Raw genomic sequence first — 19,729 nt, forward strand, 5'->3', positions numbered from 1 at the left:
TGGAATAAACTGCAGGTTCAAATCAAGTCTCTGGAATACATCCCCCGCTGGGATGGGTCATTCAGTCCTTTGTTCAAAGCTTCAGCTTGTAGCAAAGTTCCTCCAGAGGTAAGAAGCAGGATTGAAGACCAGATGGAGATCAGGCATCAGCCTTATATAGTCTTTTCCAGGTGTAAGATCACCTCTTTGTTCTTACTGTGGAAAATTACAGCAACATGGAGTCTGGAGTCACATGGGCCAGTCCCTGCATACTTTGCTGAGGTACAAGGCGTATCTGCCTTCTCTCAATGGGTCCATTGTATAGCTGATGGTCCTTAATGGGCCATCAAGCAGGCTAGGCAGAGCTAATCTCAGCTTGTCTGGGATGTCACCCAGAAGCATAGCATAAGTTTGCCATACAGACAGTATAGAGCCAATATTCATAACTTCAACTACAAAACTGATACACACATATAGACAGCATAATCATAACCAGTAAACCATAACCTTGTCCTAGACACCCCATTTGACCCCCTTTATACAAGATTTGGGTGCCACTACAGGACCTTGGTTGCAACAATGATCTATATGGTCCCAGTTCATGTCAATAACGTCACACCCCCAACGCAAAATTGATGCAGGAAGGGACGACACAAACATCACTGACTGCATCCCAAGAGCTCCCCATCCTGGGTTCTGTCTCACTACAGCTAGTATTGGGTTAGAAGCCATACCAGTGTATAACAGAAATGGTTCATCAAAGTCATGTTCAATAACATGATTGAACCTCTTTACAAACTCAAGGTAACACTTAGTTAGAACAATAGTGGATTGGATCTGCTCTGGCAGCATGGTTCCTGTATGTGCCATGTGATCTTGCCAAGAGCTAAAGAAAACTGCTACTTTATCCATACAAGCTCGGGCCAATGTTTGGAACCCAATTAACATCGAATAAATGCAGATATTAATGTTCTTCATAGTCCAGGAATCTTGGCATTTAGCCATGAAAGCAATATGGTAGTGTGCCTCAGTCTTCCTTTTCATACAGCACATTAGGTCTGGAATGTCCTTTCCCCTGTGAAAAGTTCCCATATTGTTTATATGCATTGCCTGTGAAACCCCAGTGTAACAAGGCCTTTTAACATAACGTGTGTTTTCATGTATTCCTTTTAACATGTTCAATGAATTCTCCAAAAGATTAGGCACATTGTATATTTTTACCGTTTGTGGCAATAGCAACACATTAATTACAAAATTTAGCAATAACAACAAGTTCATTGCAAGTGTCCATCTACAGTCATGTTTGTCATGCCACCCCTTTGGCTCAATACCATTGGAGTTTGGGCATTTTAGGGTCAACCTGTGGCTTCCCTTTGCAAAATTCAGTTTTCTCTTTCCTCCTTGTCCTGCAGGATCAAACCCTGATTTCTCTTGCTTAACAGAATTCCCTGGCTGATGGGGTGGGCCCTCTTTGCTAACAGCTATTAGCAAGTCCTTCCTTTCCCAGCCAGGCAAGTAATTTGCACTACCCCAGACCAGAGCCAGTCCACCAGTTTTCATATTCGTAACTGCTATCATCTCCAAGGCTGGACTCTGTCTTAAAGAGATACCACACAAATCCAAAGAGTCTGCGGGTGAGAGTTTGCTTCCTCTCCCCCGCATCCTTAAGCATTTAGCCATAAAACTGCTCTGCTCTGACACATCAGTAACCAAATCTGTCCTCAAACCCTGAAGCACAAACTGCTCATTTAAAGAATCAGAAAGGAGACATTCCTGTTCCAACACCATTGTCTCCCCAACAAGTTGGCCCCACACAGACACTTGGTTATAGGGATGCCTCAATCCCTTAACAACTTTTACTTCCTCTGAGACCTTCTCAAAGCTACCCACACTGGATCTTTTACAAGGAAAGTTAGTGGATCCCTTCACAACAGACAATTTTTGGCTGCTAGGAACTGAAACTTCCTTGATTAAATCATTCTCACACCCTTCAATTGCAGGGAACTGCTTGCACCGAGTACCATGAGGATTCCTTTCTCCAGGAGCTTTTCTAAGCAGCAATTCACCCCTCACAGAAATTCTGCCCTTACCCTCTTCACCTAGGGCTTGCTCTAAAGGCACACTTTCCTGAGCAACAACAGACTCTGTCTGGGTCTTACTTACATTCAGGATCACCTTTGGCCCATCAGGCAGATCTCTACACAATCCCCTTTCAGGCGAACCCATAGACTTCCTAGATAAAAGGTTAGAAATACTTCCCTTCTCTTTGCCACACACAAGCTTAGGAATTTTTTCCTTTTTGCTACAAGTTGTTAAACTATCCGTAGGTAACACAACCAAATTACCTTTCTGCTCTCCTTGTGCCCTGGCTAGGGTATCACCCTGATCAGACAGAGTTGTTACACCCTTCTCCAACCACACATGAGCAACAGGCAAAATACAAGCACCAGAACTGTTTGGTCTCTGGGATTTTGCTAAGCCACTAACTGGATGCAACCTAGTTACGGGGCCATTCTCCCCAGCAGATGCAAACTCAGGACCATTCCCTTCCTGGGCTTTGGTTGAATCCAGAACCAACTCTGAGACAACTAAATTACTCTCAACCATCACAGGCCGAAAGGCACCTTCTGTCTGCTCCACAGACAAAAAAGAGTTGGAGACGCATTTTCCTTTACTAGACATACTGTTTGGGATTTCATTTCCCTTGTCCCAGCACACCGGGCTGTTCACAGACAACTGCTTGGAGACTGGGGTAGCTTCCTCCATAGGCAAGTCAACACCCCTGACAGACACAGGCACATTTCCTTCACTGTCACTATTCTTCGCACAGGAAACAGATAAGGTATAGGGGCACTCATCTTCCACTCTCCTTGCCTTCCCAAACTGCTGACTAGATAAAGCCATCAGCTCACAAGACTGCCTAGGCTCATCCAAAATCTCCTTGTTCTCCTCTCCCTTCGCTTGATCTAATTCCAGATTTACTTCTGAGACATTAGATAGACATTCAGAAACTTCATTCACAGCCAAACAGCTACTTTCCAAAGACAAACTTTTGGAGAAACCCTCCATAGGCACAACCTTAGGATCAATCCTCTCTTGTGCCTGGTTTGTATTAACTTGACTGACCATAGCTTTAATATCATTTCCAATCATAATATCCTTAGGGATTATGTCTTTTACTCCCACAACCATGGTGCCCTCCAATCCCTTCCATTTCAGGTGGATTTTAGCCAAAGGCACCCTGACAAAATACTTAGATAAGGCTACAACAGTTACATCTTCACCTGGCAAATAATCTTCCTTCCTGACAAGACTTGCTTTAACCAGAGTAATATCTGCTGCGGTGTCCCTCCATGCCATACACCTCACTCCATTCACTTCTGCACTGCTAATAAACTCTGCATTATTTCCCCCATATTTAGCTTTAATGTGAGTTTTAAGGTCAAATCCTTCAGAGACAACAGAAACAGCATTTGCACACAGGGCACCAATGCTGGGCTCTGTGTGGCTTGCCTGTGAGTTTACAACAACAGGGTTAGCATTGGCCGTGGCATTTGGGGTTGCTGGTTTTGGGCTGCCCTTCAGTGTCGGGCAGTCTGGTCTCATGTGGCCCAGCATACCACAGCGATAGCATGTAACCTGCTGGGGATGTGAGTTCCTACCCTCCGGGCCCCCTTGAACTCCTTTAGAAGAGTCAGGTTTATTTTTAAATCCTTCCCTCCTCTTGAACTGGGGAGAATGGTGATCAGTTTTCCCCGGGGTTTTACACCCTTCTCGAGCCGTGTTTTGGGTATGGGCATCCGCAATCTCCGCCGCCCGTAGGACTGACTCAGGGTCCCTGTCACACACAGCTGCTCTCACATTGTCAGGCACAATGTCTAAGAACTGTTCCAAAGTTATTAAATCCAGCAGTTTTTCAAAACTCCCATGAACCTTGGCTCCCATAACCCACTTTTTAACAAAACCCATCAGCTTATGAGCACATTCTACAAAAGTACAATCCTTAGGCATTTTAAACTCTCTAAACTTAACTCTGTAAGATTCAGGAGTAACCTTGAATCGCCTTAACACAGAATCCTTAAACCGCTCATAATCCAAGGCTTCTTGTTCCCCCAAGTCATTGAATACCTCCCTGGCTTTTCCAGTCAGTCTGGTTAGCAGGACAGGCATTCGCTGACCCTCAGGGATCTGGTACAGATTGCAGAGGCGTTCAAAGGTAGACAAAAACTCCTCTATATCCTCAGTATCATTGTAAATGGGACATATCCTTTCCCAGTTTTTCTCATGGCGGGGGGGAAGTGGAGTACCAGGTGGGGATGACTTTCTCCGCTCTTCCATTACTTGGAGCTGAAGTCTGGCCGTCTCCTGTTCCATCCTGTGAGTCTCCTGTTCCGCAGCGAGCAGCTCTAGACGCCCCTTACGAGCTCTCTCTTCTCTCTCATCAGCCTCCTTCTCTAACTCTGCTATTTTTTGCTTCTCCAGCAATCGAAGATCTGCTAGCTTCTGTTCATGCTCAAATTGCAGTTCACTTGTCACCCTTTGCATCCTAATTTTTTCTGCATCTTCTGCAGCCTCAGGTAAGGGCTGTGCTCTTGCCCCCTGATCACTGGCTATTAACAGATTTCTCAATTCTTCCTTTGTAGCTTTCTTTCTAAAGCTTATCCTCTTTTCTGAACACAAATTTTCCAGGGCTTTTTTCCCAAGTCCCTCATATGCTCTTTGCTCAGCCATTGCAGCAGCTCTTTAACCAACAAAACTCTCAATCCCAAAATTCAAATTTGGACAGCGTGGGGTTCTGACCTGAAGCTTAATTGACCTGGTTCTGTGGATCCAAGCACGACTACGCCACTGTGACAATGCGGTTCTGGCGGAACCCAACTGAGAGTGCCAACTCAGGACAAATTGCTCAAATAGGGCAGTTACAGCCCAAGGCTGGGGTTTTTTCCACCTCTAAGGCAAACCAAACCAGCCAGACTAAGAGGACTTCAGTCTCACCCCACTGGCTAACTGCAAGTCTCACAAGCAATCTCCTTAGATACTCCAGTTTCCCAGTATTACCACCAGTACCACTCGTTATGGGGACAAATGGTTATGAAAACCAATACCCCAGTAAAAGAAAAAGGTTCTCCTGATCCCAAAGGACCAAGCCCCAGACCCAGGTCAATATACAAATCAGATCTTACCCACAAATCACGCTGTTGCCAATCCTTTAGAATCTAAAATCTAAAGGTCTATTCATAAAAGGAAAAAGATAGAGATGAGAGTTAGAATTGGTTAAATGGAATCAATTACATACAGTAATGGCAAAGTTCTTGGTTCAGGCTTGCAGCAGCGATGGAATAAACTGCAGGTTCAAATCAAGTCTCTGGAATACATCCCCCGCTGGGATGGGTCCTCAGTCCTTTGTTCAAAGCTTCAGCTTGTAGCAAAGTTCCTCCAGAGGTAAGAAGCAGGATTGAAGACCAGATGGAGATCAGGCATCAGCCTTATATAGTCTTTTCCAGGTGTAAGATCACCTCTTTGTTCTTACTGTGGAAAATTACAGCAACATGGAGTCTGGAGTCACATGGGCCAGTCCCTGCATACTTTGCTGAGGTACAAGGCGTATCTGCCTTCTCTCAATGGGTCCATTGTATAGCTGATGGTCCTTAATGGGCCATCAAGCAGGCTAGGCAGAGCTAATCTCAGCTTGTCTGGGATGTCACCCAGAAGCATAGCATAAGTTTGCCATACAGACAGTATAGAGCCAATATTCATAACTTCAACTACAAAACTGATACACACATATAGACAGCATAATCATAACCAGTAAACCATAACCTTGTCCTAGACACCCCATTTGACCCCCTTTATACAAGATTTGGGTGCCACTACAGGACCTTGGTTGCAACAATGATCTATATGGTCCCAGTTCATGTCAATAACGTCACACCTCCCTAAAATAATTCCGAGAGCCGATCTTTTTCTTTAAAAATCCAATCTTGATTCAAAAATTGCCAGTGATGGGGAATCCACCACGAGTCTTGATAAATTGTTCCAATGGTTAAGGACTGTCACTGTTAAAAATTTATGCCTTATTTCCAGTGTGAATTTGTCTAGCTTCAACTTCTAGCCATTGGATTGTCTTAGACCTTTCTCTGCTAGACTGAAGAGTCCGTTACTAAATATCTGTTCCCCAAGTAGGTACTTGTAGACTGGGATCAAGTCACTCCTTAACCGTCTCTTTGTGAAGCTAAACAGATTGAGCTCCGTGAGTCCATCACTGTAATAAAGGCAGGTTTTCTAATCCTTTAATCATGCTCCTGGCTCTTCTCTGAACCCTCCCCAATTGATCAACATCCCTCCTGAATTGCGGTCGTGAGAACTGGACACAGGATTCCAGAAGCGGTTGCATCAGTGCCAAGTACAGGAGTAAACTAACCTCTCTGCTCCTACTTGAGATTCCCCTGTTCATGCAGCCCAGGGTGGCATTAGCTTGTTTGGCCACCACGTCGCACTGGGAGCTCAGATCAGATGAATATCCACCACGACCCCTCAAATCCTTTCCGAGTCATTGCTTCTCAGGATAGAGTCCCTATGAGCGTTCTTCCTAGATGTAGACAATTACAGTGAGCTGTACTCACTCATACATTGTTTGCGCCCAGTTTACCAAGCAATCCAGATCACTCTGTACAGTGGCCTGTCCTCTTCATACTTTACCACTTCCCCAATTTTTATGTTATCTGCAAACTTTATTAGTGGTGATTTTATGTTTTCTCCCAGGTCATTGATACAAATGTTAAATAGCGTAGGGCCAAGAACCAATCCCGGCAGGACCCCACTAGAGAAACACCAACTGGATGATGATTCCCCAAGATGAGTAGAGCCTGGATGAGAGTTTTAGCTGCATGGGTGGAGGAAAAAGGCCAGATTCTAGAATTATGCAGGAAGAATCAGCAAGTTGTAGGATGTGGATGTCAGGATCTAGAGGGGGATCTGAGTCGAAAATGACACCCAGGTTATGGGCCTGAGTGGGGTTGTCCACAGTGATTGAGACAGGAGATGGCAGGAAGGGTTTATCGGGGAGGGAGATCGAGAGCTTTATTTTAGCCATGTTGAACTTGAGGTGACAGCTAGACATCCAGAGAGACAGGCCGAGATTCTGGTTTGGACAGAAGGAGACAGGTCTGGAGCAGAGAGGTGGATCTTTGCATCCTCTGCCTGGAGTTGATAGTTGAATGTGTGTTTGCAGATGAGATTACCCACAGACAAGGTGGAGACGGGGAAGAGAAGGGGACCAAGGACAGAGCCCTGTGGGACCCCCAGTGATAGCTGATGAGGGGTGGGGAGATGAGGAGTATCCTATCTATCTTCAGTACGTATATGGTCCCCATCAGCGTAGTCTCTGAGCACCTCACAATGTTTAATGTATTTATTCTCCTAATACCCCTCGGAGGCAGGGCAGGGCTAGAACTGGGGCACAGGAAGTCTGAGGCGGAGCAGGGAATTGAGCCCAGGTGTCTCAGGTTTTAGGCTAGCATCTTGACGACTAGAGCATCTGAAGAACACATTGAAGCTGCTACTGGAGAGGTAAAGGAGAATGAGGAGAAGACAAAGGCAGGAAGCCAAGGCTTAGCTCTTGAGGAGAAGAAGAATGTGGTCAATGGTGTTGAAAGCAGCCAACAGCTCAGGGAGGATGAGGAGGGAGTGCTGGTTCTGAGCTTTTGCAAGGAGAGGTCATAGAGCCTTAGGCCCCGATGCTGCCAATGTTTGTGCACTTGTGTAACGTTGGAGGCGTGTAAGTGTTCACAGGATCAGGGCCTTCGCCGCGAAGAAAGGTGGAGAGAACGGCTGTAAATCCCATGGGCATGGGATGGTTGGACACTGATGTCGCGGGAGATGAGTCAGCATGGACTTGACGGTTGTAAGTGTAACACCGACAGACGCCGGTCGTCGGTGGGCGGAATTGAATCTGGGACCTATGGAGCTAAATGCACAAGCCTCTACCGCATGAGCTAAGAGCCAATGGCTGTTAGCGAAGGCTGTAGAGCAGACGCATAATCTCTCTCTCTAAGTGGTCTTGGTGCCATTAGATGGGACAGACACCACACCCAGGAGGTGTCTGGGTTACATAAGTAGCACACAGGGCTGTGTTTGCTTAGGGCAAACGCTTGAGGAGAATGATGAGTAAGGCCACGAGGCATGTGCGAGAGGTCTTCTGCTGCTGCTTTTGTGAAGACGTCCTTGGGATCACAGTTTGGAACTTGAGAAAAGCCCCCTTTCCCCTAGCAACCTGGATGGTGCTTGAGGACAGGCACCAATGTAAAGCCCCTCAAATAGTTTGTTTTTTTTACAAAAGCGGCACTGGGTTGGGGGAAAGGGAGACAAACAGGAAGTCGTCCCCCCCCCCCTTTTTCAATGCTGTTCGCAATACACGGTGATCCCTTCCAACCACAACCACTGGGCAAACTGGAGAAATGGTCTCAAGTAAATAGAATGAAATTCAATAAGGACAAATGCAAAGTACTCCACTTAGGAAGGAAGAATCAGTTGCACACATACAGAATGGGAAATGACGGCCTAGGAAGGAGTCCGGTGGAAAGGGATCTGGGGGTCATAGTGGATCACAAGCTAAATATGAGTCAACAGTGTAACGCTGTTGCAAAAAGAGCAAATATCATTCTGGGCTATATTAGCAGGAGTATTGTAAGCAAGACACGAGAAGTCATTCTTCCACTCTACTCCGTCCCCCTCCCACACTCTGAACCTCTCGCCCCACCTCCACCACATGAATTTTGTTATGTGCACCAATATGGAGGTGATGTGTGACATCACCTCCATATTGGTGCACATAACAAAATTCATTCCACATATGGACATAAAAAATTAGAGGGAACACTGCATGTAACCCCTATGGTTTGATGGGAAATGTATACTTACTAGAGGTGTCTTCCCCAGCATCACGCTCCGCTGCCAACTGGTCCTGTGACGGGATGGGCTCCAGGGTTAAAAACAGTTCTTGGCTGTCGGAGAGAATGGATCCTCCACTTGCCCACCTCACATTCTCTAGCTCCTCTTCCTTGTCAACAATGTCTTCCTTGTTGTTGCTCAAGATCGCCCAGGGCTCCTGGGAGGTATCCATGGAGCATTTTCGGGTAGTGGTGGGCGTGCCACCGAGAATCGCTTGCAGCTCCTCGTAAAAGTGGCATGTCTGTGAGGCAGAACCAGAGCGACTATTCGCCTCTCTTGTCTTCTGGTATGCTTCCGAAGCTCCTTTATTTTCACGTGGCACTGCTGGGTGTCCCTGGTGTAGCCCTTCTCCCCTATGCCCTGCACAATCTTGGCATAGATATCAGCGTTTCTTCTGCTGGATCGGAGCTGTGCCTGCACAGACTCTTCTCCCCACAGAGCAATAAGATCCACCACCTCCTGTGCGCTCTATGCTGGAGAGCGTTTGTGGCCTTGCGTCTCCATGATCAGCTGTGCTGGCGAGCTCTCCACGCTGATCAAACAGGAAACGAAAATTCAAAAGTTCCCGGGGCTTTAACAGGGCAGCGGCTGTTTCCCGTGTACCTGGCTGACATGCAGTGGAGTTGAAAGCGCTCTCCAGAGCGGTCACAGCGAAGCACTGCGGGACTCCTCCTGGAGGCCAATTCATTCGAATTACACAACCCAGTGTCTACACTATTCCTATGTGACCCGTGGATGTCAAATCAAGCGCTGCATCTCTCGTGGAGGTGGAGTACAGAAGTCCACTTTACAGGCTACTTAGGCCGGCAGACGGGACTCGGTAGTGTAGACACATGCATTATTAGATCGACTTAACGCGGCTTGGGTTGACCTCAATTTGTAGTGTAGACCAGGCCTCAGTCTCCCATTTCTAACGTCTAGGGAAGAAAGGACTTGAGGCTCCATCTTGGTTTGCCCTGTTTGCTAGTGGCTTGCCTCTCCATCTTGTGCAGGGCTGGCGTAGGACCGTGGAGAAAGGTGATGATCAGGAGACAGCGCAGGCATCCAAAGTGGCCAAGAGGCTCAGGCAGTAAGCTAGCTGGGCTTCAGTCGTGGCTGTCTTCCCCGCTGGAATGCTGAGAAAACCGTGGCAGTTTGTGGGCAGATACTCCAGCTGTGACCTTCCAGAATGAACTCCAGCTGCAGGGTACCAACTTGGAGGAAATCAATGAACAAGCAGAGCTCGCATTCACAAGTTGGCACAGTGGACAGCTGGGCATTCAGCTGGCTAATCGCCAGGGGGCCTAGACTCAATCCCCCTCCTTAGATTCTTCATACGTCAAGCTCAGAGGAGGAAATCAGAAAAATATTGCCCACTGTTTTCTGAGTCAACTTCTAATCTTTAAAATCTGATGGAAACACTGAGAAGTAGCAGGGCACGATTATTTGATGGCCAGCTTGGGTGCTCTTTTATCGCCACTGTGTCTATCACACTCTTCAGCCAGCCTGGAGGGCATTTTATTGCTATAAAAATCTGCATTGCAATAGAATGCTCAGCTGGAGTTTTGTGAATTTAAACATTTTCAAAATTGTGTACCATAATTCATAATAGATACATATTTGGGAAGGAAACCTAAGTTTCCCCCTTAGATGTAGGGCTGGTCTACACTGAAAACTTACGCCAGCGTATCTCCGTCTTGGGGTGTGAGAGACAGAGCCATGCTGGCCTAACCCCCTGTGGAGACAGCGCTAGCCCGACAGAAGGATTCTTCTCTTGACCTAGCTGCCACCTCTCAGCAGGTGGATTAACCAGTGATAGGAGCACCTCTCCCAGCGCTGTAGTGTGTCTGCACCGAAGCCTGTGCAGTGCGGCAGCTGTGTTACTGCAGTGTGTGAGGTGTAGACATATGCTAGGAGAGAGGAATGTGCTGTCTAGAGGTACGTGTGACCTGTTCTTGTTATGAGTGGCTGGGACACAGCTGGTTTTCACACCTCTACTGATCAGAGCTTTACGTTGTTTTACAATGTTTATAAATATAAATTGACCCCCAAGAGGCTCCAGGCAGTGGTGGAGGGAGGGAGTTGCAGGAGGCTGAGGGGGTCAGGGAACTGATGGGCATACATTTGGAGGTAGGAGGCTGGGTGGCATGCAGCTCTGCATATGGGAATGGGGACTTGAGAGGGGAGGGCAGTACCAGGAGGTGGGATCGAAATAAAGAAGTACTAGATTATAAAATCCCATCCCTTGTTCAAGGGACCAGTTTCTAGTAATCTGATAGTACTTAACTCAAAGAGTCTTCCAAAGAATGGGAAATGGATTGTGTCTATTTCCAATACAACTGACCCGTTCTGGCAGCTGAAGAATTCGTTCTTCCCAGCACATGCAGCGTCTTCAGTGCAATGGGTGCAGCGTGCCGGAGTTTTAGCATTTCCCTGTGGCTGCTTTAGCCTAGCCGGTGGTGGTGCATTACATCACCAGTGCAGGAATGAGAGTCCAGTGTGGAGGGAGGAGAGCAGTGGGCTGCATGTTGGAGGCCTCGGGCTTCTCAGTGCACCTTCAGTCTGCTTTCCCTCACTCATTGCATACCCAGGAAACACAATAGTGATCTCCATGGTTACATTCATTCTCCTGGTGCCTGTGCACTCACAGGTGGGATCTTCTGACCCCTGAACATGGTTCCCAGCTCCCCAGCCAGCCCCCTCGAGGCCAGCCATCCCGCCGGCTCCTGCACAATTGTTCCCGCTCTCTGCATCTTAAAAGCACATGTGACTCCTTCCTGGTGCCTTCCTCTTTAATGTTCCTTTTACTCTGCGGTTCTGGGGGGAGGCCTGGGGCTGTTCTCCAAGCCTCGCATTTCCCTACCCTGCGCGCCTTGGCATCCGAGGGCTTTTCCGAGATGACATGCTTTCTGTCAGGCTGTGGGGGAGGCGAGAGGAAGTGGTCGCTCCTGCTCCCTGCACATTCACAGAACAGCCTGCACCAAATCCGAGCGCTTAGCTGATAACTTTCTAAAGAGAAAGAAACCAGTAAATGGCCCAATTAAAACAGACAAAAGAGGAAAATGTGAGTGAGCGCTGGAGTGTTGGCGAGAAGGCTCGGCTCTGTGGGAAGTGCTCCATGTTTGTCTGCCAGTACCTGTTACTTGAAGGGCTCTGACATTTTCCAGACTTCCCTGCAGGGATAGCAACACCTGATTCCACTTAAAACTTGTAGTGTGTCTCCCCCCAGCCCTACACCTCACCCTAGAAACCATAGAGTGTGGAGAGAATGAGGATGTAATTAGCTGGGAAAAACTTCCCAGGACTTCCGTCAACGTATTTCAGAGCCACACTTGGATACGGCTAACACACAAACAACATGCACAAGGCAAGAGGCGTGGGGCTGAGAGAGGTGCTCAGGTGCTCGCTGATCCTCTGCCCAGTTTGCAACTTTCACATGCACCAAAATGGCTGTGCTTGCGACGCGCCCTCGAATGAGACCGACTGAGACCTGAGGAGGATGGGAACGTCACCCCAGGGAAGCGAGGAAGCAGTTTGCTCCATAAAGATTTCCACAGAACAAACATGCTGCAGCCTGTCTATTTAGCATCTGCAGACCTCTTCTCCTCTGTGGCTGTGGCTGTGTTCTCCAGTTCCCTGCCCCCATCCTGTTCTGTGCTGGATGGGACAGCAGGCCCTGCTTGCAGGATGTTTTTCAGTGTTTCAGATTTATGGTTGTCTGTGTCAGATTTAGTAGGTGTAGGACTCCTGAGAAAGCGGAGGTCTGTGTGCAGAAATGGTGAAGGAGGGGCTGAAGGAAGAAGCTGCTCTGAGACAATCCATCATGCATGAACCATCACTTAGAAGCTACTCTGAGACGGCTATCGGATTCAAGGAACGAGACACAGAAAATCCCAAAGCCTCTGTGAGCGGGCTCTGTGCGGATAGAGCCCGGAAGGGGCGGCTAGCGCCCTCTGGTGTGAGGAGTCCCAGGTTTTAGCTTAGGAGAGCAGCTCTCCTCCCTCTCCCAACGCAGCGGGGCGGGGGGGGGAGGGCTGTGTCACCCAGTATGACCCATAGCACAAACTTTGGGAGCTCAGTATTGCTGGAGGTGCCGACCTTAATGGCCTGTGCAGCACACGCCATGTTTCAGCACCCCTAGCCCAGTGCGTATTCCTTGCTAGGGCTGAGCCCTGACACCTCTGGGCTTGGCAGTTCAGAGCCCCGGCACCTCTGCCCTGGCACATCCGTTATGAAAGTAAAAAAGAAAATTGCTTGAGCCCCAGCACCTCTTTAATTACAAACTAAGCCCTGCCCCCAGCGCTGTGCTTCTGGGTGTGGCGTCCCTCGTACCAAGGATATGCTTCATCATGTCTCTTCTAGCAACGTTTGTTTTATTATGAAGACGATGATCATGGTTCCAAAATGAAGGTTACACCAGGATTTTCTTTTCAGTGGGACCTTTGTGGTCTTCTAAATCGGTTTGGACATGACTATTTTGGGGGGAAGGTACCAGGAGTGATAGCTCTCAGCATGCCTGATGTTCCTGCAGTACCCATGTGCTGAAGTCATGTCACTAAACTACAGGCTGGAAAAAAATATTTTTTTTACAGATTTCAGGCAGGGTATCCCCCTTTTTCCGAACATTTTTTGTAGAACACTGCCATGAAAATTCACTCCCGCAAAGAAACACGCTGTTTGGTGACTACGAACATTGTCTAAGGCTTGGTCTACACTAAACCCCCAAATCGAACTAAGGTACGCAACTTCAGCTACGTGAATAACGTAGCTGAAGTCCAAGTACCTTAGTTCGAACTTACCGCCGTCCAGACCCGGCAGGCAGGCTCCCCCGTCGACTCCGCGTACTCCTCGCGGCGAGCAGGATTACCGGAGTCGACGGGGAGCACTTCTGAGTTCGATTTATCGCGTCCAGACTAGACGCGATAAATCGAACCCAGAAGTTCGATTGCCTGCCGCCGAACCAGCGCGGTAAGTATAGACAAGCCCTAAGAGAACAACGTATCAGACCTGAAGCAGGAATGCCAGCGTTCCCGGTCAGCCCTGGTCAGACTGTACGAGTGGATGCCACAGACGGTTCGCAGACCCTGCCTGGCAATGAAGATGCCAGTGAGTGTAATCAAAGAGATCCCAGGGTGGGTCCGCCAGCAGAGGAAGGAGCAGGCTCGCAGCTCTGGCCTGCGCTGCCCCGGGTCCCGTGCTGTCCCTAGGTGGAGGAGCAGCACGCGGGACACAGACACCGATGGTGCCGGTCTGAGCGGCAGAGGCTGCTCCTTGAAGACCTTGCTGTTCAGCACTGGGGAGTTATTGCCAGGTAGGGCCCCTCCACCCTGCCAGAGCATAGGCATGGGGGCTTCCCTGGGACGTCCCTGGGACGTAGGGCATATTCCCCTATCTCCCTCTAGATTTCCGCTGGCCCCGGTCCTCCCGCCATGACCATCCTCTGGGCAAACACACACACGTGTAGCTTTTCCTTGCCCAACACAAAACAGTTACTCTAGAGGTAGCTACAGAACAGCACGCCTTCCGAACCTCCCCCTACCCTGGAGATCACAAATCTAATCTGATAAAAGAACCCCAAAAACAATTAAAGCGTCTAAGGAAAAATAACACCCAAATCAAAACTACCCAAACTGGGAAATAAAACTCCTCCCATGAACCCTCTCCTCCCCAGGGCAGAGGGGAAGATGCCTGGCGAGCCTCTGAGGGCATGTGTTTAATTGTTGTTTATGGGATGGTGTGTGCTTGTGAGCGGGGTGGGGCGGGAGAGTTGAGGGGGATGGAAGTAGCTGTATGCGGGATTCTCTTACTAACTTGGCTAGGGGAGTTAAGGTCGCTGCTGCAGCAGGGTTCTCTGCGCCTTAGACCTTGTTCGAGCGCGGCACTTCAGAAGCCTGAATTCAGACGTTAGAACCACAGAGAAGAACGTTAGTATTAAAAGCAAAACCAAAACACACAAGCCCAGCCATTCCCCCAGGCAGCCAGGTGGCAGAGCATTTGGGGCAGTGCCAGGTCTAGCCCATTGGGGGCCCTAGCAGGAATATTTTGCACCCCCACAACACATACTAATAATTAATGGGGGGCCTTGAGCTGCTTGGGGCCCTAAACAGTTGCTTAGTCTGCTTCCGCCTAGCGCCGGCTCTGAGGTGGTGTTTGAAAGACTGGAACCGTGCCTTTGAGAGGCTCCCAGAGTGAACACCTGGCAGAAGCCCATTCAACTCGGGAGGGGAGCGGCTGCATTTTGTGCCAGCTGAAGTCTTCTGCTGCTTTCCAAGGCAGCCCCAGTGCAGTGGTGCAGGAGCCCAGCCTGGGTACGACCCCAGCTGGGCAACGCGTGGGGAGGTACATCACAGAGGAAAGGTTGCAGCATCCTGGCCAACAATGGCCACCTTTGAAGCCACCTCTCTGCCTGGTGGCCTAGGTGCAGTGACGCCCCAGGCACGGTCCTTCGCTCGATGCAGTTGTGGAGGGTGCCCAGACTTCAGGGTCTAGAAGGATTTTGCCCAGCCTTGCAATGATACCCCAATGTAAAAGGTCACATGCATTTACCTGGTTGTAGGTGTGTAGTGGGTTTGTGGTGGTTCCTCCCACTCTGGCTCACTACATCCGTGGGTGCTGCCCACAGTCGGGGAATTAGCAAAGTCTGGCATGAGGATCTGGGGCTCTGGTGGCAGCGTGGGGTGGATTCCCAGTCTGAGGGGGCTCCGGCTTTCAGGCCAGGCAGGCTATAAGTAGTCTGTGTGCTCCGGCCCACAGGCAGGGCAGGGCAGTGAACAGTCTAGGGGCCCAGGCCCTCAGGCAGGGCAGGGCAGGGCCTAGCATCCTAGCTCTGGCAGACAGTAGACTAACACAGCCCTCCTGGCCCAAGGTGAGGCGGCTGCCCCCCAAGGGTGGCCCGACAGTGGGTCACTGGGACCCACCCTACTGCACTGGGTCCCGGCCCAGGGCCCAGCCCAGGGTGGAGTGTGCCGCCACTGGGTCAGCGGGGATCCAGCTGCAACACGCTGACCGGGTTTCAGGCAGCAACGCAGCTGGACTGGAGTCGGGGTCCTTGGGGCACTTTGCACCCTCGCCGCGGGGCGTCCCCCGTCTCCCCAGGGTAGATAGCCAGCGGCAGTCCCAGCACTCCTCAGTGTGGCAGTCAGCTGGCGGCTCCAGCAGCACTGGCCAGTCCTCAGCTCGGCGGGCTCCCCTTCGGTCTCCAGCCTCGGGAGCGGGCAGAAGGCGTCTGTCTCCTCTGGCAGCTGCAGCCCAGCTGAGCTCCACTTCCTGTCCCGCCTCTTAACTTCCTGTGGGAGGGGCGGGCCTGGCCTGGCTCCGCCCACCTGGGATCGGAGCGTGGTTCCGCCCCCTCTGGCTCAGTGGGAGGCCACTTCAGCGCACTACAAGGTGCCACAGGGCAGCATTTGACATCAGAGGCAGAGCTCTGAGGGGCGGGAGCAGAGGGTCTGTTGAACCGCTCTGGACTGCCTGGTACTTTTCTTTCATTTGAGTTACAAGCTGGTTTTCATTTCTTCCCAGCCAGGTCTCTAGACAAACTCTATAACTTCGCCGACTGCTCTGGCCTCCACCTGATCTTTGCGCTGAATGCCCTGCGCCGAAATCCAAATAACTCCTGGAACAGCTCCAATGCGCTCAGCCTGCTGAAGTACAGTGCCAGCAAGAAATACAACATCTCCTGGGAGCTGGGCAACGGTGAGTGAGCGGCCAGCTCGCCCGCAGCTCCCCGCAGCGTGGAGCTCAGTGCGGCAGCAAGGGAAGGGTCAGTTCCCCCTTCGGGCCGAACACTTGCAGAGCCCAGCAAGCTTTGCCCTTAGCCATTCAGCGGGGACTGGCAGGATGCTGCAGGGAGGAAGTGTGCACTGTGGGAGTCCCAGCTAGCTTCAGAAGGACATCTCTGTAACATCCGTGTGAGGGCTCCTGTCTGAACATCCCCGTCTGCTGGTATTTCACACGCAGAAATGCTTGCACCCAGCTCACTGCCGGTCACAGCAGGGCGTGCCACGGGCGTGCAGACAAGCCACTGCGTGGGCCAGCGGGGCAATCACTAGCTACAGGAGACACCGTGAAGGAAGGAGCGTGGCAGTGGGGAAGGGGCTCTGCAGGCCCCCCGTTAGCAGGGGGGCTGGAGCGATGCGGACAGTGGGGGGGCTGTGAGCCATTGAACCCAACTGTAAATCCTCGATAGAATGGAAACCTCTTCAAGTCAGGGGGTGCTGCAGCACCTCCAGCACCTCTGCCCATTAGCTCTCAGCTGGCCCCAGGGTTGCCGGGGGTGGAAAGGGGTAGTAAGGCCACTTCTCCACTTTCTCCCCAGTTTAGGAAAACCTGTAAATTGAACCCCAGGCTGGTGAAGAACAGCGAGGGGCGCTCACAGCACCCATTCACTCCTAGATCCCTCCTGCCTCTCTGGCCTACTCTACATTTAAAGCTTACGCTGGCCTAGCTACGGCGGTCAGGGGGTGAAACCCACCCCCACCAGCGACAGCTATTCTGACACAACCCCCGGTGTAGAAGCGGCTGTGCTGATGCAAGAGTGCGTCTGTTGACACAGTCTACGTCCACACTTACACCAGTGGCTCTCAACCTTTCCTCACTTAACGTGGTCCCAGTGGACGTTTTGTTATTAGGTCGCTAATCTATTAGAGAACATACTCCTTTAAAGTCCTGCGATGTTCCCTTATAACGTTGTGTGGGGGCACGGGGCTTGCCCTGTTTCGCCTGCCCAGCGCTCCTGCCAGGGAGCGGGGTCAGGGTGTGGGGGCTTGCCTGCTCCCTAGCTAGAATACCGGATGGGCGGAGCGGGGCAAGCCCCCGCGCCCCCATCCCGCTATGCCCCTGCCTCACCCAAGCTTCACAATCAGCACTGATAAGTACAGTATTAAATTGTTTCTTTAAAATGATTTAAAACTTATACTGTATATGTATATAATGTCTTTTTTCTGGCGAAAAAAATTTCCCTGGAGCCTATCCCCCTCCCTCACCCCCCATTTACATGAATTCTTATGGGGAAATTGGATTTGCTTAACATCGTTTTGGTTAAAGTTGCATTTTTCAAGAACATAACTAGGCCATTAAGTGAGGAGTTACTGCACTGTCCCCCTTTCTCTTGCGTACCCCCAAGTTTCACCTCACTTAAAAATGACTTGCTTCCAAACCCAGCCGTAAAAATACAAGTGTCCCAGCACACTAGTACTGAACAATGGCTGCGGGTCTCCTTTTTACCATATCAGTATCAAATAACTCCACTGGACTATAAACACTGCACTTGCCTTTCAGTGTCTAGTCTATGGAGCAGTGTGAACTAGTCATGGTCCGTATGAAACTGTAGTTTGTCCTGACTCCGCCAGTGCTTTTTATGGAGCCTGTTGTGAAACTAGGCAAGTCTCTAGCTGAGTTGATGTACCCCGCGAAAGACCTCTGTGTACCCCAGGGGTGTGCGTACCCCGGTTGAGAACCGCTGACTTAAACCATTTCAGCGCAGCCACTCGCTGGCGTGAGGGGAGGGGTCCCATTGCTGGAGTGAATCTGCCTTGCCAAGGGCCGGTGGCGAGGGTGATGTTGCCCTCATGCTGTCGGCTTAGCTGCACTGCTCAGGAGAGTGGCTTTTTCACACTCCTGCTGGGTCAACCTCCTATTTAAGTGTAGCCCTGGCCATAACTAATGTCGTTCGGGCGGTGGTGTTCCCCCAGCACAGAAAATCTCCTTCTGCCAGCGTACGCTGTGGGCGGGTCTGCACTGAAAAGTGATGTCAGCGCAGCTTCTCTCAGGGCTGTGAAAAATCCCCGCCCCGCCCCCCCCACGCCCCCCCCGAGATGTTGTTAAGCCGAGCTAAGCCCCGGTGCAGACAGCGCTAGGTGGACAGAATTCTGTCTCTCGGGGAGGTGGGTTACCTGCGCGGACGGGAGCCCCTTCCCGGTGCTGTGGGAAGTGACTGCGCTGAAGCACTGCAGAGCTGTGGCTATGGCACTGGGGTGTTCTCAGGAGAGCCCTCGCCCGTGTCTACACTAGTGGGCTCTGCCAGCGTAGGTGCTGCAGTATAGACAGAGCCTCTGTGCGTCGCCAGCCAGGAGGTCCCCTGCTGTGGCTCTTTCCTGGGGGGGGGGGGAGTGAGCTGGGTGTCCTTCTCCAGAAGGGCTGAGCGGCTTTTCGATGTTGATTTCCCAGAGCCCAACAACTATCGGACGCTGACTGGCCGTGCCGTGAATGGCAGTCAGTTGGGGAAGGACTATACCCAGCTGAAGAGTTTGCTGCAGCTTATCCGCACCTACGCCAGAGCCAGCCTCTATGGGCCCAACATTGGGCGGCCCCGAAAGAACGTCATCGCTCTCCTGGAGGGGTAAGTGATGCGGGTTACATCCAGGGCCCTCAGATCTCCCCTCACCCAGGCTGATGGAGGCCAAACAAGTTCAACTCCCACCCCTGCAGATGCACGGAGTCTCTGGCTGGGTGAGCTCGGTGCACTGCTATTTGTCACAACTGCCACTCCGTGTAATGGCGCGAAGGAGGCCAAGGGTCCCCGCGTGGGAGAGAACGTCTGGAGTGGGGGCCTGGGGGCCCAGAATCCACGGGGAGCAGAACTGGGCAAGTACAGATACACCCATGCTTAACTTGGAGTGTTTTGCTCCCATGCTGTGACACTGTCTCTTTAGGGTCTGAGCTCCTCAGACAGGGATTCTGTCTCCGATATGTTTATACAGCACCAGGAACCAGGGGCCCTGATCCTGCCTGGAACCTTCTCACACAAGAGCTAGACAGATAATAATAATAACGGTGGTAATACTTAGAGGAGGAGCAACAGTAAGCAGGGAGTGTGCCTCGCCTC

General features: G+C 50.6%; 1 protein-coding gene across 2 annotated transcripts in view; it reads left to right on the forward strand.

Moving 5' to 3' along the window:
- Positions 1–19,729, forward strand: part of HPSE2 (heparanase 2 (inactive)) — a 261,248-nt gene that overhangs the window by 144,652 nt on the left and 96,867 nt on the right. Inside the window, exons 4-5 of one of the 2 annotated variants that reach the window (XM_065553610.1) lie at positions 16,426–16,599; positions 19,072–19,243. In XM_065553610.1, the coding sequence (XP_065409682.1) occupies positions 16,426–16,599; positions 19,072–19,243 (346 nt within the window). The remainder of the gene's footprint in view (positions 1–16,425; positions 16,600–19,071; positions 19,244–19,729) is intronic. The other variant, XM_065553611.1, reaches the window with a different exon arrangement.

This window comes from Chrysemys picta, chromosome 7 (genome assembly GCF_011386835.1).
Source record: "Chrysemys picta bellii isolate R12L10 chromosome 7, ASM1138683v2, whole genome shotgun sequence".
Classification (NCBI taxonomy): Eukaryota; Metazoa; Chordata; order Testudines; family Emydidae; genus Chrysemys; species Chrysemys picta.